General features: G+C 38.8%; 2 protein-coding genes across 3 annotated transcripts in view; both read right to left on the reverse strand.

Annotated features, from left to right (window-relative positions):
- ERLIN1 (ER lipid raft associated 1) overlaps positions 1-16,427 on the reverse strand; it is a 37,954-nt gene extending 21,527 nt beyond the window's left edge. Inside the window, exons 1-7 of the mRNA XM_081105123.1 lie at positions 16,349-16,427; positions 15,897-16,019; positions 14,024-14,105; positions 9,954-10,000; positions 7,516-7,577; positions 4,900-5,025; positions 2,308-2,381 (exon numbers count right to left, since the gene is read on the reverse strand). Of these exons, the coding sequence (XP_080961249.1) occupies positions 2,308-2,381; positions 4,900-5,025; positions 7,516-7,577; positions 9,954-10,000; positions 14,024-14,105; positions 15,897-16,009 (504 nt within the window). The 5' untranslated portion in view covers positions 16,010-16,019; positions 16,349-16,427. The remainder of the gene's footprint in view (positions 1-2,307; positions 2,382-4,899; positions 5,026-7,515; positions 7,578-9,953; positions 10,001-14,023; positions 14,106-15,896; positions 16,020-16,348) is intronic.
- A 1,846-nt stretch (positions 16,428-18,273) lies between these two features.
- CHUK (component of inhibitor of nuclear factor kappa B kinase complex) overlaps positions 18,274-23,352 on the reverse strand; it is a gene marked incomplete at its 3' end in the record, with an annotated part of 31,526 nt that continues 26,447 nt past the window's right edge. Inside the window, exons 18-21 of one of the 2 annotated variants that reach the window (XM_081104579.1) lie at positions 23,038-23,185; positions 22,357-22,493; positions 20,203-20,302; positions 18,274-19,450 (exon numbers count right to left, since the gene is read on the reverse strand). In XM_081104579.1, coding sequence (XP_080960705.1) covers positions 19,421-19,450; positions 20,203-20,302; positions 22,357-22,493; positions 23,038-23,185 — 415 coding nt within the window. Of the gene's footprint in view, positions 19,451-20,202; positions 20,303-22,356; positions 22,494-23,037; positions 23,186-23,352 lie in introns of those variants that run through there. The other variant, XM_081104581.1, reaches the window with a different exon arrangement.

Below are 23,352 nucleotides of genomic sequence, written 5' to 3' on the forward strand. Positions count from 1 at the left end.
CTATGGCATAATTCTACTTTAGTTTAACATTACTTATACTTATAAACAATATGCTTATTAAGAAGAATCTGGAAAGATACAATAAACTCTTATCTCTGCATAGTAAGATTAGTGGCTAATTTCACTTTATTATTCATCTTTTTCCTAATATTTAATATTTTACAACATACTGCATAACATGTGTACAAAATATCCAGAATATACAAAGTTTTACTAACAAATCAGTAAGAAAAACTCTAACAGATAAGTGGGCAATTCAGGGAGGAGAATAGGAATGGCTACAAAAATAAAAACTAGAAAGATGCTCACCCTCATTTAATAACTAAGGAAATGCAAATCGAAGAGAGAGATAACTTCAAATCTATCAGCCATTTAGCAAAAATAACATCTGATTGCTTCAAATCTAATAAGTTGTAGACAAATAAGTATTCACACATACTACTGGTAAGAATGTAGAATTGTACAGCCAATTGAAAGATAATTTTTACATATAAGGAGATGTGTCAATAATGTTCCCTACATTATTGTTTACTAACAGCAAAAAAAAAGAGGGGGAGAACAGGGAACTCATATATAATAAAACCCTCGTATGCAAATTGACTGGATGGTGGAATGACTGGTCGCTATGACACACAATGACCACCAGGGAGCAGATGCTCAATGCAGGAGCTGCCCCCTGGTGGTCAGTGCACTCCCACAGGAGGAGCGCCACTCAGCCAGAAGCTGGGCTCATGGCTGGCAAGCACAGCAGCGGTGGCAGGAGCCTCTCCCGCCTCCACGGCAGCACTAAGGACCCCTCGGGGGATGTCCACCTGCCGAGGGCACAGGCTGGGCTGAGGGACCCCCTCCTCCAGTGCATGAATGTCGTGCACCAGGCCTCTAGTGGTTATATAATAATGACAAGAAATTCTAGGCAGCTGTTAAAAAGAATGAGCTACATCTCCAAGTAACAAACTGGGCAGAATCTAAGACTCTGTGATATTCACATTTATTATCTTTAAACCTGAAAAGCTACTCCAGCCACAACTGAATGTACAACCAAGAGAATTTTGCAGTTAACTCTGGACATTTCAAATGACCCCTTAACTTTGGTGGTTTCCCCTCAGGCACCCATCAGAGATAATGGCGCAATATGAATGAGGATAGGAAAAACGCTAGCCATCTTTCCAGTCTTGTTTACGTGATAACACACGATCACGCAAAAGTGAATGCGCACTCTCAGCAGCAATGAGACAGACATGTGAGACATGCGACACCAAACCAGGCGTCAGCTTTCGCTGTAGTAACGTTCAGCACACGATCAACTGGCCTCCTAGTAACTCCGAAAAAGGGCGCTGGAGAAGCCATATTACCACTTCTCGAGGAATCCAGATCCAGAACCAAGGCTTTCAAATGTTATTGCCCATGATATGACCACAGCACAAACACATTTTACAGTGAGACCCAATACAAAAACCTACCCCCATTTACGTAACACAAAAATTTTACAGAATGACTTAAACTTACTACATGGCATTTACTGATTTATTTTCCTATTTAATTCCATTTTACTTAAAATGCTGGTCATGACCCACTAAAACTGATTTTAGAATCCACTAATGGATTTCAATTAAATCTAAAAAATTACTGACTAAAACAAGCAGGCATATAGCCTCTCACCATTCTATCTCCCAACGCTGTTGCTGCTGCCGCCACTGCCACCACTGCCACTGCCACCACCACTGCTGCTACCACCACCACTAATTTCAGCTGCTACCTTGCCTTTCTTTACTCAGGGCATTCCACCCACTTGAAATACCTTCTTTACTCCTTTTCCCCCTAGAAGTCCTATTATTCCAGACATACCTAAAATCCTAACTCAATCACAGTCATTTCTAGGCAGACTCTCCTGCAATGTTCTCTTAAACTCTTACAGCAATAACCCAATCAATTTCCCTGTCAATTAATGCTTCAGGACATCTACTTTGTGTAGAATTCTTGTCCAAACCTTATACTTGAAATTCCTTTCATAAGGGATACTCTTACACTGATTTATAACCATTACTGTAACTTAGTAATGCCTCACACTATCAGTATGTGTATTTTATTTCCTTGTAAGAGCCTCAGCTTATCTGTTCCCTCTAGGAATTCATGATTAGCTATAAGAGTATTTTATTTTGGCAGAGACCTAAAGTCAAACTGAGAAAGGTATTCTATAACTCACTATAGCACTTCAACTAAATAATTGCAGAATAAACAGTATGATTTACTGTTTTAAATTCAAAGCTCTCAAAATTCCCAGGTAATTTCTCTAGGAAAAAGGCTTACCTGTATGGTGAGGCCTGGTGCCATGACATTTAAATCTTTCTGCAGAGCTTGCTTCAGGTTTTCATCTATTTGATCTGTTTTTGAAGCCAAAAACAACTCTCATGACACTCAAAAATTTTTTTTTACATTGTCTTAATATTGAAACAAAACCAATTATTAGATCTAAAGTTCCCATGGTACTATTGTTTCATAGAGCTTAAAGTGCTTCACATATATACATATATACATATATATAAATAAATATATGTATAATATATATATGTATATATATATACATATATATATATATTTAGTTTTCCTTTTGTGTGGGAGAAAGTGTGAGGAATTATCAAAGAAATTAAGTTGATCCAATAAATAGAGAATCTAGGTCGCTAATATCAATTCATTGTTTTTAATTAACACATGTCCTGCTTCTCATTTAAAAAAAATTTTTTCTTCAGTCTTTACCCCAAACATCCAAATAACTAAATTTCATTTCCATGGACCTCTGCCTATTAGGTTGGATTTAAAAATAGAGAGAACAAGGTGGGTGGAATGGCTCACAGGAAGGTCTTTGAAGCCCACAAAAATGGACAACAGACATGTCACACTTCATTTGGCCTTATAACTCATGAATTCTGGATCCACCCCAACAGTACATTCACCATTTATTATAAAGATGGGTGACGTGACAAATCAGGACAGAACAGTTTTCTCAGACACCATCCCAATAGTTGTGAATCATTGATGAATCAACTGGTAGATTTCCAAACTGATTAATCATCCCTATGCCTGCTTCTAAGAAATTCACTAAGAATTCCAGGAAGAAGTAAGGAGCCAACAGCAACAACCTAATCACTGGTCAGAGCTTTCACTGTTATAAATGAAAAGTTATTTGTGCAGCCCTGGCCAGTGTTGCTAAATAGTTAGAGCGCTGGCCCGCACATCAAAGGGTCTTGGGTTTGATTCCCAGTCAAGGGCACGTATCCGGATTGCAGGTGCGGAAGGGCATGCGAAAGGCCATCGATTGCTATGTCTCTCTCACATTGATGTTTCTCTCTCTCTCTCTTTCTTTCTCTTCCTCTTCCACTCTGTCTCCCAAAATCAATGGGGAAAAAATATTGTAGGCGAGAATGAACAAAAAAGGTAATTTATGCAGAAAAAGAGTAAATGTAGGAGGCCTGAAGCTGACGTCCTTAGAAAAACCTGTCTGCAAGTTAGCCTTGGCTTGTCACCTGGGAACTGGGACTTAGAGAGGATTTCCATCAACCCCATAATTGATAAGAATAACTCACTGCACCTAAATTGTTCATACAAATAATGTGGTTTATGCCAAATACCTGCTTTCCTTCTGGGAGTCTAGAATTTTGATATATACCATGCAGAGGGTGCCTATATGACCAGCCCCCAACAAAAATCCTGGGCAGTGAGTCTCTAATGAGCTTCCCTAAGTAGACAACGTTTTCACACATGTCGCAATTCTGTGCTGGAGTAATTAAGTGTATGCTGCTTGACTCCACTGGGAGAACACTCTTGAAAGCTTGTGCCTGGTTGCCTTCAGACTTCAACCATGTCCCTTATTGTTTTGCTGTTAATGCATCTTAGCTGAGAGTACAACTATATAATGCAGAGGTTCTTAACCTGTGGGTCACGAACCCTTTGGCAGTCGAACGACCCTTTCAGAGGGGTCACCTAAGACCATCCTGCATATCAGATATTTACATTACGATTCATAACAGTAGCAACATTACAGTTATGAAGTAGCAACGAAAATAATTTTATGGGTGGGTCACAACATGAGGAACTGTATTTAAAGGGCCAGAAGGTTGAGAACCACTGATATAATGAGTCCTGTCAGACCTCCTAGCAAATCATAAAACCTGGAGGTGGGTCTTGGTAAACTCCAGGACACAGACTTCTAAATTTCCCTAAATTATCTATTAAAATAGCAATGAAGCTATTTTTTAGTAAGTTATCATAGTAAAAACAGGATATAGTGATGTATTACGCATTTCAGAAAATGGATATCCTATATAATAAAACCCTAATATGCAAATCGACCAAACAGCAGAACAACTGGTCACTATGACGTGTACTGACCACCAGGGGGCAGACGCTCAATGCAGGAGCTGCCCTCTGGTGGTCAGTGCACTCCCACAGGGGGAGCGGTGCTCAGCCCGAAGCTGGGCTCACAGCTGGCGAGCACAGCAGTGGTGGCGGGAGCCTCTCTGGCCTCCATAGCAGCGCTAAGGAGCAGCAAGCCCAGAGGTAAGGAGCGAGGGATCCCGGACTGCAAGAGGGATGTCCGCCTGCTTAGGGCCACTCCCCCAGAGGGGTCCTGGACTATGAGAGGGCACAGGCCGGGCTAAGGGTCCACCTTCTCAGTGCACTAATTTCGTCATTCTTAAAATAGCTTGTCTGAGCAACCAATTAATCTAATCATAAGAAATTTAAGCTTAAGATAAAGAATATTTTAAAGACAATTGCTCTTATTTTAAATTCAGAAGGCATGCTCAAATAGCATGTTTACTAATTTTGTTATAGCATCCATAAACAAGTTGAACAAGATTTCCAATTGGTTACTTACATATTCAAAACAAGTAAGACACTTACCAAACAATTCAATGTAAACTTCTTGAAGTGTGTGGGCGCTGCAAAACTGGTTCAGCTCATGGTGGATTTTATTGAAGATTAAGGTCTTGTCATAGTCTGCAGTGTAGTTCCTCACAATATCAAACACTGAAGGAGAGGTACAATCCATGTTTACTCATGTATCTCCTAATTCAGCCAAGGTAAAAGTTACACTGATATAATTCTAGTAGGCAAACTTCGAATTCCATACTAAGAAGAGTATACATATCTTAGAGGTATAAGGAACTGACAGTTTTCAAGCGAAGGCATGACACAATCAGATTTGTACTTTGGCAGCAGTATGAAGATGAATTGGGAGGCACAAAGATCAGAGGCAGGAAAGTGTAAAGCAATTACTACAAAGCAAAAGTTTAGCTAAGAGGTAAAGAGGGCCTTAACTAATTGAGGAACAGTGGGAATAAAAGAAGGAAGCAGCTGCAGAAGGCCATTTTCAAAAAGGCAGTTTTTAAAGGCTGTTAAAAAAGATACCAGGCTAGAAGGGAAAGAAGCAAACATTTATTGGGCCAGGCTTTATGCCAGGCAATTTACATATATTAGAATTTAATTATCACAAAAAATCTAATTGAGGAAACTGAGAAACAGAGCATTTCAGAAATGTGCTTAAGGGCACCTACTAACAGGCCATACCTGAACCTGTGCTTTACTATTCAAACATGGGGGTTGGAGGATGGGTGGGAAAGGTGAAGGAATTAAGAAGTACAAATTGGCAATTACAGAATAATCATCAGGATGTAAAGTACAGCATAGGGAATATAGTCAATAATATTTTATTAACTATGTATGTCAGATGGGAACTAGATTTATTGGGGTGATCACTTTGTAATGTATATAAAGGTCTAATCACTGGGTTGTAAACCTGAAACTAATACTGTTCATTAACTGTAATTGAAAAGTAAAAAATAAAAAACAACAACAACAACACATGCTGCTTTCTCTGTTCAGACCCAAGGACTTGCTCCACTAGCCTTTCCTCGATAGATACGCCACTAATAAATATTTGTTGACTAATTCATTTGCTTGGTCATTTCTAAATGAACTGGTGAACCAATAGTTTCCTCTTTATCTTTGGCCAGAGAAAAGCAATCTCCCTTTCTTCTATTTTTCCAATCACAATTCATCCCACTGATTTGTTGCCAGGGAAAGTAGATGAAAAAGGACAATGAAAACACTTAATCACTGAAAAACAGAATCCAAATCCACTTGGCAGTAATACAGCCTGTTCTCTGGTATGAAATCCTTTTGCTATTTGTGCCTGATCCAGTGACATCAAATTTAGCATGACCTTACATTCCAATATATATTTGGTATTATGTCTTCTTAAGTAAAATAAAAACTGCTTAGGGAAAAGATTCTAACTTCACCTTTTAAAATTGTTTCCAACAAATAGTCTCCTGTACATACTGGGCATGCCAATTTTAATAAGAAGGATAAAGGTGGAATGGCAGATCTTTCCACTAAAAGAGACCGACGTACATCCATGTTCACAGATTATTCACAACAGCTAAAACGTAAAGGCAACCCAAATGTCCATTGATGGATGAATGGATATACAAAATGTGGTATATACATACAATGGAATATTATTCAACCTTAAAAAGGACATTGGTAATTACCAGGGGCTGAAGAGAAGGGGAAATGGGAATTATTGTTCAATGTTTATCGAGTTTCATTTTGCAAAATGAAGAGTTAAGATAGAGTTGGTGACGGTTGTTCAACAATCTGAATGTGTTTAATACCACTGAACTGTACACTTAAAAAATGGTTAAGATGACTTATTTTTTGTGTATTCTGCTACAAAAAAAAAAATTGGGGGGAGGGTTCAAACCAAACAAAGACAGATTTTCTTACGTTTTTTTAACAGTACCCACTCCATCTCTACGTTTTCATCTTTTACCAAGAAAATGTTTTCCCCACAACGAGGACTTTCAGATTGCTTTGCAGGTAATAGCATAACTCACAACCAGAAAAGATTTTTCTATGGTCACAAATCAATGTGGTCTAGGACTTAATCAATTATAGGTTTTTAGCATGCATGAAAATGATCTCTCATCCTGACTGGATAAAATGCTACTTTCTAGAAATTCTAGAAATAATCAATGACTGTCTTGCTCTTTAAAAACAAAGAGTAACCCATACAGTTGCAGAAAAGTCAACTCTGTCTAGAACAGCCGTGGGCAAACTACGGCCAGTGGGCCCCGGCCCGTTTGAAATGAATAAAACTAAAGGAAAAAAAAAAAAAAAAAGACCGTACCCTTTTATGTAATGATGTTTATTTTGAATTTATATTAGTTCACACAAACACTCCATCCATGCTTTTGTTCCAGCCCTCCGGTCCAGTTTAAGAACCCATTGTGGCCCTCGAGTCAAAAAGTTTGCCCACCCCTGGTCTAGAACTTGTAGCCTATTTCTGCCAACATTCTCTCGAAATGGAAAATATTCCAGTGATTATTTTTCTATACATATATAAATAAATGAGGTCATAAAACTTTAAAAGCACCTTTCTATTCTTCAGGGACTCTCTCAGTTATAAATACTCTGATTATAACTTTAAAACAACAGAACAGATCAGTACCATACCTGCATAAGGGGCCAACATATTAACCACTTCTATTCGATCAATATAGATCATGACCCCACCACTAAAGAAAAAAAAAAAAAGGAAAAAGCATGAGCCAAATACAAATTCTATTATAATCCCAGACCATCAAATATATCCCACAAGATAGAAATTTAGAAGGAAAATCTAAAGACATATATTATTGACTCCACTAATCACTACTCAAATAACCCTACACACTTACCCAGTTCCTCTCATAACAAAGGTTCACCTCTAACTGTTGTGATCAATTCAGCTCACATGAAGACCAAACCTATAACCTAAAGCTACTTAGTACTTTGTCCTTATTAACTGGCCAACAGATAACGCAGTGCTCTTCTCAAAGTCTTCCATCAAGAAACCAAGTAAAATGGTTCCTCAGGAGGTATGAAGGCCAGCCACACTCTAAAATCCTTTGGGTTTCCTGCTTTATCTTAATAATTAATCGAAGAGTTTTTATGTTTTATCCATATTTATTCTTGTATAAAAAAAATTTGCTCCTCAAGTAAAACTGACACACTAGAAAGATAGGTCTTGTTAATTAGTGGTTCCTATACTTCCTGGGCTACCATGAGGGACATGTGAACTTCAACTTGAGGTACATGAAATTAGAGATTTTGAAACTAAACAACTAAGCCTTCCTACCAACTTACAATGACATTCCCCTCTCCACAAGAAAAGAGTAATACATGCTCACTAAAAAAAAACAAACAAAAACCTGAAAAAGATAGGAAAGCAAAAAAGATTAACATGAAATTTACCAAAAATCTCACTAGCTGCCAATTTTGAGTCATCTCTAAAAGGGAATCCATAAAAAAAAATTGACAGACAGACCTAGAGAGAACTTATCAAATAACTTAAAACACAGGAAATTTGCTACCTTTTAAAAAGCATGTGTCCTTCCACTGATGTCAAAGCCTCTTTTATATAGGCTTGTAATAAATATTTTAGTCATTTAAAATAAAGCATTTAAAAAATACCTTCAATTTTACATTATTCTTTTGATACAATTTAATGTACTGATTATATTCTAGAAATAATATATGCCTTGCTTGCCTTTCTTTCCTTAAAACTCTTTAGTGTAGCGATTTTCAAAGGTCCTAAAACCAGAAATAGCATTACATCACCTGAGAACTTCTGCTAGAAATGCAAATTCTCAGGCCTCATTCTAGACCTACTGAATCAGAAACTCTAGATGGCTTTTAACCCTTTGCGGTCGTTTGTCTACTCTCAGCCACCAAAGCTTTTTTACCGTTCCGGTCGTATGTCTGCTCTCAGCCACCACAGCAAGGAACCGTACGAATCTTAACTCTATTCATTCATGTATCAGTTCATAATTTCTCTGAAAGTTCTTAAGTGTCTTAGCGACCTTGTCACGAACCAAAACATTGCCCCGACAAATCGGAGATATCGAAACTCAATATAAACGAACGCAGTCGTTCCACACTCGCCAGGCAAAACACCGTGGCGAGTCAGTCGCCTTTTGAGAGTGAAGAAATCGACAAGCTTCGGAGATACTTCGCAGAATTTCAAATAAAGCTTTACAAATTACATTTAACTGTAATTAGGCATTCTCGCTTGTTAAGATATTTCAAAATAGTACTCCAAAATGGCAAAAAGAAAGTTACCAAAAGAAGTGTACTGCGAATCTGAAAGTAACGATGAAGAGTTTTATTTTGGCACCTTGAATACTGACTCTGACGTAGAAAGTGATAACGTTTGTAGTGATTCTACTAGTAGTGACGTAGTTCCAAAAAAGAATTAATAAATCTTGTTTATCCTTCATAATCTTGCGTTATATATCACTGCTCTTTCAATGGAAATTAATTCCGACCAGTACGACACCCATGTCCAAATTTAATACGACCGCAAAGGGTTAATACTACAGATGACAGGTGAGACGATTTCATTTTAAACTACCTGTTATTGAGTACTTACTCTGGATCAAGTGCTGGGTTAGGCACTTCATATACACTAATTCTGTCCCTTGGTATAACTGCAAGATAGGTCTTATTACCTGATTTTTACAAATGAAGGAACTGAGCTTAGCAAAGTCAATAAAGGCATGTGTGGCAGCAAGGAGTATATGTAAACTCTGTTCTTTCCGCTCAATTTAGCTATGAACCTAAAAATGCACTAAAAAATAAAGTCTAGTTAAAAAAACAAAACCCAATAAAGCAGCTGTGGCAGTGCTGATATATGTATGAAGTTAGGTCTGCTGGTTCTTTTCAATAACACCCTAATGACTCTTAAGATAAAAAGCTCCTGCTGGAGAGAGGACTTTCCTCATATAATGCCTAGAAGAGAAAACTCCTGGAGTTACTTTCATGCCATTTGAAAGATGTTTAACTGATTATAGCTTATGAACAGAAACTCCATCTGAACTAGAGGGAGGTTGGTTAGTGAGGGGAAAGCTTACCTTGTTCCACAAGGCACATTTTTAACTTCATCAGTTTGTAGTGTTGTCTGGGGAGGAAAAAAAATCTCAATACTCAGGACACATATTGTCAAAGAACTACTGGTCCCAGAGGGAAAACCTCTGGAGAAGTACTGAGAGGTAAATATAGGAGCACGCCATTACAGTTCTAGTCACCAAACATTAGCTATCAAAGTAATTTCTTTTTGTATCCCAGCAGACATGAAAGTTTTGAGACAAAATATTTTACAGTTAATGTCTGAATCAGGATGCACTAGGAAAGTTTCAATGTTCAACCTCTCAGAGTCCCTGATTTGCCTAGAGCTGGCCTGGGATTACAAACTACATGGCTTTCCCACAAGGATACTACTACGAGGACTTGTGCTCTGAACTTTGATTCCACTGCTAATATTACTGCTTATGACGAAAATAAAAGATAACTATTTTATGCATACAACTCAAAGGTACCCTTGAACTGAAAAGCAATCTTTTTCTCTGAAGATGTAGTCAATATTTTAGTTTAGGCCCTAGTAATTTCTCAAATGGTCTGTTCAATTTCCTTTTTAACAGAACTGCCACCACCAGCGGTGCTTCCTTCCAACAATCTGGTATTTATTTACTTTGCCCCTTTGTTTGCATCCATAGTGATTCTCTATTGCACTCTAAGGCCTCCAATAGGTGAATAACTAATGAGTGTATTCTAGACACACTGCATCTTATGAAGTACTCAGCAACATATTACTTTATGGAATACAAAGGAGAAGGAAAGTATAGTCCCTGTTTCCAAAGAGCTCATTATCCAACACAGGAGATAAAATCCTTACAAAGCAATCTATAACAGGTATAAAACAACAGCGTATAAACAGAATTGTTAGGTATTAAATAGCAGAGAGTAAAGTGATAGGTTGAAAAGCTCTCTAAAGTGAAGTATTTATAACTTAGGTCTACAGAGACAAGAATAAGAACAGACGAGGCAGAGGAACATTTTAGGTTCAATAAATATCCTATTCAAATATACACAGTTGAGAACAAACTGTACATACTAGTACAAGTGACAGGAAGCAGATGGGCTTGCCTGCAGCAGAAGGGGCGATATAGATGAAAGTTGATTTTCTGAGAAGTGAACATGGTGATATTAGGTAGAGAGCCCTGCATGTTCAAAGGAGGGAGGGAGGGGCTTGAGCCCTCCCTAATCTATCTTATATACAGTCACAAAATAAACCTTTCAAAAATATGTTTTTCTTTAATTCCTTTGCTCATATGTGGTGCCAATCTCAGTATCCATCATATTTAGAGGCAAGAAAACCAGCTAGGAAGCTAAAGTATTAATTTATTTAGGCTGATTTAGTAAAGGGTGTGGAAATTAAAAGCTGTCAGTCCAGGAGTCATCATAGAGAAAGGATTAAAAAACTGGTTGCATATAAAATTCCAGAAAGGAAGAGAATTGAGTTTAATTCAGGGGTTGAGAAATAGGGTGATGGTAAACATAGTGACAGGTTCTAAGTAGATAGAGAAAAGTTGAAGAGATGAGCTCAATTTAACTGTATTTTCTTCAAAACATTAGTCATATTCTATACCAACACAGAAGGCTATATCTTCTAAGGTGTTCCAAAATTTCATAAAAGTAAATATTTCATGTCTCATTTGAATAAGAACAATTTTTAAAAAGGGTTTTATAAATATAATTTTTTTCCTAGAATGTTACTGCTTCACATATTAAAAAAGAACATTCCTATTAAGTCACACTGGCTCCACCATTTAATTTTTTTGTAAAGTCAAAGTATATTGTTGACATGGAAATCTCTTTACTAATTTCATTTCCATTAAGTATGATAGTTTATTGCAATATATAAATACAGTAGATCCCCGGGTTACATCGGAGATCCGTTCCTACGGCACGACATACGCGATTTTTGCTGTAATTCAGAACCCACCTACATAAGCATCTACGTCACTCACATGGAGCACATACATAGCAGTAATGAAGTGAAACAGTAAAAAACATTTAAAAGATAACAATTCCTGGCCTTTACTTGTGGTAAATAAATAAAAAGCATAAAGCACATATGTACATACGTCGAAATGATGGAACTTTTTTTTTATAAATAAATGGGAGAAGGCGACATAACCACGAAAAGACGTACGTCGTCGAGTCCGATGTAACCCGAGGACTGTCTGCATACTTGTATACAAACTATATACTGTATTTGTTATATCTGCAATTAAACTCTAAAACCTATTTAATGTTTATTATCTGTATCTCTTCTATATATCTCTGCATCAGTGTGACTCAACATGCTAAGCTCCAAGAAGGCAGAGATAGATTTGCTTGGCTTTGAACAGACCTACAAAATACCCTAATCTCTAAGGGTGTGATGCTGCCATTGATAACATCATCATAAACTGTTTAGGCTGTTGGTGAGATCATGTAATTAAAACTCCTTCTTTCACAAAGGAATAACTGAAGTCTACAGCAGTGAAGTGATTTTTGCAAAGTCATATAATTAATTGGTGTTAACCAGAACTGAAGTCTCCAGGTTTCTGACCCCATGTGTTCACTACACCCTACTGCTCAATTTAACAATGTTCACAAGTAGAAAGGTCAGAAATATAAATGGGTTACAATCCCTGCCTTCAAGAAGCTTGGAGATTTTCTGGAAAGAAAATACACACAAAAACTTAGAGAACAAACAAGACAATATTACTAAAAGAAATAAGACCAAAGGCCAAAATTTATAGTACAGACTTTCAGAGCTATAGATTAAAAGAGGGATTTGCGATAAGCCTTAAGAAGGCTGGCAAGATTTAGATAGGAAAGAAGAAATGAAGGGAAAGATGAGGAGAGAAGAGGTGACAGCATGAAGGAAGGCAAGAGTGAATAAAATAGAGAAAATATGGAAATCAGTCCAGCTAAAGGAAGAACACATTTCACTTCAACAGATACAAATTCTTTCCCTAAGCCACTGAAAAACAACTTGGAAGGAAACCTGGAAGATTTAAGTATTTATAATGAAACTCTCACTTATCAAGAAGACTAGATTTAACACATTTCGTACCGCTCAGGAGTTTCCTCGTGTTTCGCGCGCCATCTGTTAAGGACCGCTCACGAGTGTTCTCGTTTTTCACGCCCATGGAAAAAGGAGCGAATCTAGATACTTATGTAAATTTTGTTTGGTCCCTCTTCATAGAGGAAAATGTTTTACGCAGTACCATACGTTAAAAAAGTACTAGGAACTTTAATTGTTTAACTAAATAAAAATGATATAATTATTGAAAAACAACACCTAAAGTGCATTATGATGATTTAAATAACGTGCAGTTTGCCCAAAAACGTGCGGTCCCTGGCGTATGTCTTAGAGATTTCTATGCGGTACGCAATGTGTTAAATTCCAAGTTTAACTATAATACATTTTCTTCAGTTCTAAAAAATTAGCAGATAGTAGACAAACTATGAATCCATAGATTTATGATCATACTGATTAATCCTATTTTATCATCTTATGTCAAAAGATATTTTACTATTTCCCACGATCAAGACACTGTTCTCAATGATAAGATGCTACTTCAAATATCCTGAAATGCTATCAAAATAAAACATCCCCTAAGGTTCCACATAAAATTGTGCTTAATGTCCCCAGGCAAAAATGTGAGGCAGAAAAGCTGTGTATAAAAATTCAGATCCTCCATGTTAACAGTAGTCCAGGAGCTGGCCCCTATGGAAACCAAACACCGTTGTAAACCAGTAATCACTGGTTTGTTTTTCTAGTTGTGCGCTGAAGACCTGCTTTTATTTTGACAGCAGCAACAGAACACCTGCTGCATACCACTATCCACATGTGAGAAGTCAGTTCTTCCAAGTTGCTGAGCTCTTACGTCTAACAGACTGCAAGAGAGTGAGGTGGTTCAAAAGCACAAACTGCACTGTGACACCTGCACTCTGTCCTCTAACTCCTTATTTAAGTAAATACCGCCATTGATTAAGCAACAGGAAACCCGTCTCCACCCACAAATGTGGCAACTGTTCCTGTCACGCCTGTCAATCCAGTGTCGGGGCTGCCTTAGAAATCGCTTACCTGCACAGATCTGAACGTAGTAATGAAAGGCAACATGATGTGATAGCCTGGTCCACTGGGGGTAGTTAGTAAAGCTCCTCCCCTGCCAAAAGATGTTTCAAATAGACAAAATTATAGAGAGAAATTCTCTTTCCAAATCTAAAATGCTGTAATAAGTATTCACTTACTCATGCTATTGACCTATTAAAGCCTCGCTAATATGAATTACACATGATGAACAACTGCTGGTCCCTAAAATATCTGCCACAGCTAAGAAGGTAAAAAAAAATCACATTAAACTGCTGATGTTACACCTTGTTTCATAAGATGAACCAACTATACCTCTGGGTTTCCAGCACTGCTCACAGGTACAAAGGATTTTCAATGGTTTTTAACAGTCTGAAAAATACTTGTAAAAAAATTCTAATGGCTCTCAGTTGCTATATTTAGATTGTGCATAACACTAACCAGATCAAAACATAATACATTTAGTCACCAGGTTAAAAAAGAAGATAACACAAACTTTCAAGGAAGGAGAAAATTTCAGAGGCTCAAGATGCTTTTAATCTACCTATATAATAAAGCAATTAAAATACTGGGTGTATAAAGTTTATTTTTTAAAAACATGAAAAAGTAGCATAGCAATATAAAGGGTGAGGGAATAAGATTAAAAGTAGAGAGAATATAACTGTGGACTTGTTCACCAAATTCTGGAATGTGTGAACTAGGACAGCACATCTTGGAAATTATTAAAAAAAAAAAAAAAGGCATTTGAGAGACAAATATTACAAAGAAGTCCTTTTGTACGCAGTGAAGAATAACTTCATAGAACTTAGCTTTCTATTTGAAAATATAAATAGGTATGAAAAGGATTAATAACAAATAACTAGGAAAATATGAACTGTTTGAGGTATAGCCCTAATTCTTTGAGAGCCACAGGTTGAAAAGCTCTTTCCTTGATTTTACTACCAGGACGGTGAAAGGACAGAACGGAACTGATAGCTGTGTCCCTAACTCCTCTCCCAGGAAAGCCAAAGGCAATGCTGAACTAGATGGAAATATGAACTAACCTGTTACTCGTCTACTAAGACATATCACTGAAATTGCATTTGAAACTAGCGTTTCACAGGGAAGACTGTTTCTAAGACTCAGGATGGATTTAAAAGTAGAAATATCATTTTGGGGGGATGATGGAAACAAGTAAAAAGTTGAAGCCCTTTCCAATACATTATTATCGCAATTTCTCCAGATTACCCTCTCTGTGTCTAGGCCAAAAGGAACTGGTGGTACCATGTTGAAGGAAAAGCCATTGGAGCCCAACTAGAGAGCAACACATCCCACACAATTCCTTTCCTCAACCTGGAAGGAAGGGTAAGGTGGGAGGAGGGGGGTCCGTCAATGCTGAGTTTCTGTGTCTCCAGGTCCAGGGATGTACAACTGTCATGGTGGTCATGTTTTGGCCTTAGAAGCCAAAACCAGACACTAGGTGATTTTAAGGGGGGAAGGAGGGGGTGTAAAGAGCCATCCCTAATAGGACCGGCGTTTCTAAACGGCACGTAAAGTTCAAACTGAAGGCCTGTACAGGTGTATGGGCTACAACGATTTACCCATCTCTTCAGTTACAGGTGGAGTGGCCACTGCCTGCCTTCATTCACTTTTTCCTGCAAAAATTGAGCTTACAAGGAATAGGTAGGGACCCGACCTCTGCACAAAACACACATAGCACTAAAATTGTCCAAGAGCTGCAGGGTGCTCTGCAAAAGCCTGCCTCGGCCCCCAAGAGCCAGGACGGAAGTCCCTGCCGAGGACGGGAGAGGGCTCCCCCGACTCTGCAGGGGCAACAACTCCGCCGGGAGTGCGCGCGCAGCCCAAGCCGACCGCACACGCCGCTCACCTGTAGTACACAGCCAGGTGTCCTTCCTCGATTTTGTGGATGGAGGCATAGAGAAAGGCGACCACCACACCCACCACGGCAGCCACCAGAACCCGGACTTGAGTCATATTCATCCTGTTTCTCCTGAACAAGGGAGGAAAGGACGCCCAGCCCCGTGAGAGACAGGCCTATCCTGTGCGGTTTCCACCCTCCGCGTCGCACAACTGGCTCCCTTCCGCACGCCGCGCGGGGAAGTCTGGTGCCCCTTCTTCCTCATTCATTCCTTTTTGCAGGACGCGTTTACTCCCCTACACCCCCCTCCGCGCAAAACGGCCCGCGGGTCGCCCCTGCTCACTTAGCGTCGTGACACCCCCTCTCCCAATGGCCGTCCCGCGGCAGAAGGTACTAAGGGGGCGGGGGGGGGGTCCAGCCGCAGAGTCCGAAGGGAGGCCCACCCCTCCACCGCGCCTCACCGATCAGTGACGCATCGCCCCCGCCCCGCACGTGCGGCTGCTTCCCGGGGCCAACCGCCGCCGACAGCCGGCCCCGCCCACTCTCCCCGCTCTGCGGCTGCGCGGGCACGCAGGCCGACGCAGTGCTCGCCCCGCGACTCGAGAGACGGGGAGCGGAGGGGACAAAATTCTCCGGCTGCCTGCAGCGCGATTTCCCGTAAAAGTGCGCGGACTCTTTTCTACGCACTTCTGGTTTCCTGCTCTGGAAAACAAGCCGGTGATCTAGAGTGAGCGGGGATGCTGAGTTAGAAGAGGGCTTCTGGAACAAGGAACCGGTCAGTTCTTCTAGTGCAAAAACCCACTGTCTCACTCCAGTGTTCTGTTTGTCTTTTTTGTGGTTTATTCCGAAGCCCACGTGGCAGGCACATGCTTCATGCGCGGGCCCTGCACCGAATTCAGGAGCAGCCAGACTTGTTGGAAGTGGAAGTTCTGAAGAGGAAGGTATTAAATTTAATTGCAGAGTCACTCATCAAGCTAACCTAGCGAGGACTTGATGGCCATCCAAGCAATAGGAACGGGTCCTAGGAAAATGAAAAGGAACAGGGAGCATTAGAGCGCCTGTGAAGCCATTATGATGGAAAGGAGTGGGATGGTCGGCTAGTCCCAGATTTTGAAAGGCTCAAAGCACCTTTTCTGTAGGGAGAGGGTACTGGGTGGCTAGAAAATAGACACGGACTTTCTTTTTACTGTATATTCTTCTCTTCTTTTAAAATAGGCATTATGTGCTTATGCTACCGAACACAAAAAGGATAAAGTTAAAGAGCAGAGAAAGGAATGAGATGAACGAACACAGGAAAAATTAGAGTAGGTTGGGCAGTTATGGTTACTGTAAGCCTTCAAAGGCTAGCAGTGGGACCATAACTGTACAAGTAGACTAGGGTAGGAGGGCTCTGTAACCTCTTGGGCAGTGCTTTAGGGCCGGTGAGTCTGCAAAATGGTTTACAGTGGAGAGAGATTGGAGGCAGGGAAGCAAAGTGGTTAGAAAGTGAGGTCCAAAGTTATAATGGTGATAACGGGAAATGGGAAGGGGTAAATAGACTTCGAGTCATTAAAGCAAGCCGCCCCCCCCCCCCCCCCCCAGACCACTCTATCCTCTTCTTTACCTGTGCCATTCATTTGCCTTTTATTACCTAGGACTGTCTGGGACCTTGTCTGTTCCAGATCAACCAGGGGTGGGGAATGTCTGGCCCACAGGCCATCTAAGGCCCACAAAATAATTTGTTCTGGCCCTGCCCAGGCATTAGGGGTGAGTTAAATGTTTGACCAAATATAGCAGGCTAATTTTTAAGTTGATAATTTTCTGTGGCCCGTGAATGATGTTATAAATATCCAAATGGCCCTCGGTATGGGGCTGGGAACTCTTGCTCCTCAGGGGGACCTCTGCAGGTGAGATGTCCTTCCCAATTTTTACCCACCACACGGGGTGTGGGACCAGCCCATTCTGCATCTCTGCTCCTCCTACCGGTCTTGGTCTCGATGTGGCTTCTTTCATCCCCTAGTTGTAGGACTTCATTCAACCAGGTTTCAGGTGGTTCTGAATGATGGTGGTTCTGCAGTTTAGCTGAAATTTTGATGTGGTTGTGGGAGGAGGCAAGTATCACGTTTACCTATGCCACCACCTTGCCCAAAAGTCCTGTACACAGTTTTTTAAAAATAGTTAGCCCTTCTTATTTGGTGGTTTCATGTCTGCAGATTCAACCAGCCATGACTCGAAACAGTATTTTCACATTCCCAACCTGTTAGCTGAATTCACAGATGTTAGGGGCCAACTATAGAAGCTAAAGTGATACTCAGATTTTTTACTGTGTGGGTATTGACGCCCCTAACCCCTACTTTGTTCAAGGGTAACTATATTCATCTGATTTTAATGAAAGGAGAATCAAAAAGTAATTTAAAAATCATTTAATACACAAAGTGAAAAACTGTCTATAATACAAAAGCATTTCACATTTTTAAAAAACAAGTATCTTCTAAATTACCTAACAGGTAATAGATCCACAATCCTTTATCTGAAATTGTTAGAGCCAGATGTTTTAGAATTATGAAATTTTTAGATTTTAGAAAGGTAATTCAGTGCATACTACATACACACCCAACACAGTCTATGGCAGCAGTTTCCCCACTAAATAATTAAACATGTTAATATTTTTGCAGCAAAATAAATGAAGATTCACACTAGATGGGATAAGTTGATTCAATTGTCAGTTCAAGTTGGATTTGAAAGCAAATGAGTTTTGTCACCAAGCTTATGAAAAACCTTGTTTTCAGAGCTTTTTGGATTTTGGATTTACAGATAAGGGAGTGCAGACCTTTATATTGGTATGACAAGACATGTAAGATTCTTAAAACAAATGACTCATTTTTACAAATGAAAATAGACAGATGTTTTCAAATACATTATAAATTAACATTTCTTCTTTGATATTACTAAATGTACATCTTAAATACATATACACATAGCACACTTTGGACAGTCCACTGGTATTGAAGGCACAGATGCACTATCCAATGTGTAATAAAATTGAAAATGGGATTGACCCAACTCCTTATGATGCCAGAAAGAGCACTGTTGAGTGCAACACAAGGAGGTAGGGTTTATTTTTCAAGAAGTACAATTTTACTTGTGAGCAATCTCTGCCACAGAAACATAGGCAGACAATGTGTACTTGGAACACATTAATGGAGGTTTCTTCTCTGTATATATTATGTTTGGCCTTATGTCCAAAAGTTATAAGGTATTTTTAGTCAGTTAAATAAGTAATGTTTTACAAAGTTTAAAAACAAATAGATGTCAATGATGCTCCTAACTAGCTGTAGTTTTTAAACAAGTTCACCAACATAAAATTATATCTGTTCAGGAGTTAAAATTACCCAAAGCCAAAATATAGCCTTTGTAAAACCATATGTAGTTTTTGATCACAGCCATTTCTTCCACTGAATGGCGTTTGAAGAATGGTTTCATGGGAAAAAACAAATTTCGAACATGTGCAGCAACAACTTCCATTGGTTTGGGCACAGTGAATAAGTGGTAAGTCATTCTGTTAACCAGCTCCAATCAAGACTCTAAAACCAGGCATGAAAAATTACAATTAGATGTTGACTATAAGTGGTAGGTTTTGGGTGTTCATTTTTGCAAGTTTTCTAAGTATGTCCGTACATTTTATAGTCAAAAGTTTAAAAATTAAAAGCATAAATAAGTTGCAATTAGAATTTAGTTTGCCTTATTTTCTGCTAATTAAAAAGATACTTCAGAGTTTTCATAAATATTTGAAGCAAATAATTAAAGAGGAAATATAAAGAGTTGATGTTGAGACTAAATGTAGTAAAAGTTAATCCAGTAAACATTTTATTGCAGTTTCTCCAAGTTTTAAATCAGTAATTCACAATAACTAAATCTTATTAATATAAATACTTCTATTAATTACAACTATAATTACAGTATTCATTTGTATGCAACAGTTACTATATTTGAATTAGTTATAATTCAAATATAAATCCTGCTTCATCTTATTGGAGAAAATTGATTATTGAAGCAGAAAAGTACAAACCATTTAATTTCAGAGATCATATTGCAAAGAAAGTTTATCAATCATTTAATTTGCCCAAAAATGCTACTGTTGAAGATGATTGATGACATAATCCTGGTATATGCACGAGTAAGAGAAGATGGGGATTTGAGGTCAAGGATATTCCTCAAATGCTCTTTCTCTTTCCTCTCAGTTCTGTTCCTCATATGCATCCCAAATGCCAGTTAAGGAAAGTTAAACCCTTTGCAAAATACCTAAAACACACATCCATGTCCATATAAAACTTACCATCATTCTACTGCTCTGCTCCTCATTTACTTCATGAATAATAGTGCTTAAATGGCCAAGACAGTTCACATTTTCTTCTATAATTTGTGCCAAAGTCTCCCTGTGAAATGAAGAAGAAAAAAAAAGAAAAAAAAAAACCTTTTCAAATTCTGCAAAAGAACATATGAATTTTCTCTACTTTTTGGTCTTCAGGGTCAGGATGATCAATGCCCTTCCTGCACCCCTGCACCCCAATGCAGCTGATTCCTGTAGGCTTCAGTTTCCTTATCCTTCCCACCCAGAGGCATAGTCCTGCCTATTACTCCAATTGTTGCCTCTGCCCAGCTTTACCAATAAGTCCACTATAATTCCAATCTGATTTTACTCTGAAATAAAAGTGACACTTATATACAACACACACACACACACCCTACCCCAGAAATGCAAACTGGATGGGGGTGTGGGGGTAGGTCCTTGTGGCACAGACAGATAAAAGATCTCTTTTTGTTTCTGGAATATTTCCCTTTCATTACAATTAGGAAGCACATCACCATGCTGACTTTTCAGAGAAAGAAATGCAGGGGAGAAGATACAAAAGTATAATCTGTTCTGCAAAGATCAGGGAAGGTGAAAAGCTGGTTGGAAACTACAGATGACAGCAACGAAAAAATGAAACAAGCAAGCTGATTCCTGAGGAGAGCAGAAGGAAACAGTGTGACAGGGGAGCTGACCAGAACCGAGAAGATTCCTGGAAGTTTACATTTGCAGGCAATCCTGATTCTGGTTTCCACCTTCCATATGGCCCCTATTCTCGCCTTTTACCGCCCCTCAGAGTTCCTGCCCTATTAGAATCAGCTTGAGGCTATGGATGATGGCCACTATTAGCTTAGAACTAAATTCTAATTCAGCTCCTTTTCAACAGATGGAAAAATTGAGGTCAACAGTTCCCAATCCCTGGAGGTTAAGTACCACATAATAATTGAAATCAGTTTTTCTTTATAATGTATTCCTACTGAAAAGTATATTTAAAATTCCTGTCGGATACAGGAATTTTGTTTTGCAAATAACCACAACCTCAAATATGAAATTCACTGTATAAAGTTGACATCTGGGACCATTAGCATCCCCTAACAAAACTACATGCCTTTAATGAAAGCAAAAAGGTTCGTAATGTATTAAAATTTACATGATTTAACTCTGATTAATGAGATTATTTCCTAAAGTCTATATAATTGATTATAGCCTGTGCTATAGCTGTGGATGTATTGTATACCGGGTCAAATCTACAATGACCCCAAGATGTAACCTGGAACTTGCTTTCTTTAAAAAAATAAAATACCTGTTATCAGCTTGCCTTCCTGCCATGTGCTTTTCTCTCATATAAGTAGAGTACAGAATATGTAAACTGCACGACCTCCTGAGCAGTGATGTAACATGGCTGCACTTCTGCAAAACTAATTATGGGCAGAGCTTCCAGGAAATGCTGGTGCTGTAGAGGTCTCCATGAATTGTGAGAAAAGCGACAATACACAAGCTAGCAAAGAGCCACTGGCTCTGGATACGGCACATCTTATGCTGAGAAAAATAACAGAAATGAATAGTCATTCAGCTTTTAGCAGAAGAGTAGGAATTAATAAAAGAAAATATAGAGCTTCAAACTTCAGTTCTTATTTGCAAAACTGATTTAAGGCATTAAAAAAGTCTGATGTTAGACACACTAAGTTATAAAATACAGAAGATTAAACTCAATCATTTATCAGAAGGGTGATCAAGACCCCAAAATGATAAATGCAAAAGGACAGCAAAATTTCTCAGAGATAAATGATTATGGGAAGAATAAAGTTTGGGTAAAAGAACTGATAAGCCAATAACAGAGAGAGAACTTAGAATATGAATTGAACTAATAAGTAACATTTGCTGAATACATATTTACTTCCCAGTACTTTACATTTGTTGTCTAATTGACTTTTCACAGCAATTCCCATTTTGCAGATGAGGAAATGTGAACATTAAAAGAGTTAACTTAATTGCACAAGGTTATTTATTACAAAAGGACAGTCAGGACTCAACCCTAGTCTATAGGGCACCGAAGACTATGCCTTAACCACTATGCTCTACTGCCTCATTCCTATCACTGCTTATAAAAACAACTATCTTGTTACAAAGTGAACCCACCCATCTTGAGGAGTTACCACACATGACAAAGGATGTTCACGTTCTGCCGAAGTCGGGGGCAGCCATGCTGATGCCTGAGGGGTAGTTACTGCACCATCTAGACTGGACCCTACAAGGGACCGAGCCGAACTCTGTGTCTGAAGGGAAAAAAAAAGATTATAGACAAGCATCTTCACTAATTTAAACAACTTCCTACCATATTCCTAAGACTTACATTTCTATCACAACTTACATGTACACCCAGAGTATTTCTGCACAAAACTATTTCCAGTCGTGGGTATTACATATCACTATCCTGTCCCCAGCCCATTCTTCATTGACTAAAACCAAATGTATCTACCCACCTTATTCCACTTTAGTTGGAAGGAAAAAAAAACCCACTTGAACAAAAGATCTTTTTGATTAGTCAGGCATGTCTAACCCCAAATCAGGTTGGGATAATACAGTGGTCTAGGGCTTGAAGGTGTATAAAAACATGAGACTGGAAAGGAAAGATCAAATGAAGGGTGATCATGAAGTCCTTCATCTGAACTGCTGTCAGGCACCAAGGAAAGAACACAAGCATCAACCCAACACAATATACACATTCAAGAGGACCCAGGTCATGCTGACAAAAATTCCTTTTGCAGGGAATAAGAGCATATCAATGTCACATTAAATAATTCACTAAAAGTTACTTACACAGGCAATTTTAAGGAGATGCCATATTTCTTTCTGCCTCTTTCCCTGCATAAACATGACAGAATTGTCAGCTTCTTTGATGTTACTGAGGGCCATTTCCACCTTGGGCAGTAGATCAATAATCTTCTGCTTACAGCCCAACAACTTGCTAGAGAGATGAAATCAAAGTCAGACCCTTACACATCCCCCAAGACTCTACAACATACTCCCAAACCCAGGTAAGTAAATAAACCACAATCAGAGGCATATTTAATGTCTGATCTCCAAAGCAATGCACAAAGACAGGACACCTAAATGTACACAGGGGTGGTCAAG

The sequence above is a fragment of the Myotis nattereri genome (genome assembly GCF_964212035.1).
Source record: "Myotis nattereri genome assembly, chromosome: 13".
In the NCBI taxonomy this organism is placed as follows: Eukaryota; Metazoa; Chordata; class Mammalia; order Chiroptera; family Vespertilionidae; genus Myotis; species Myotis nattereri.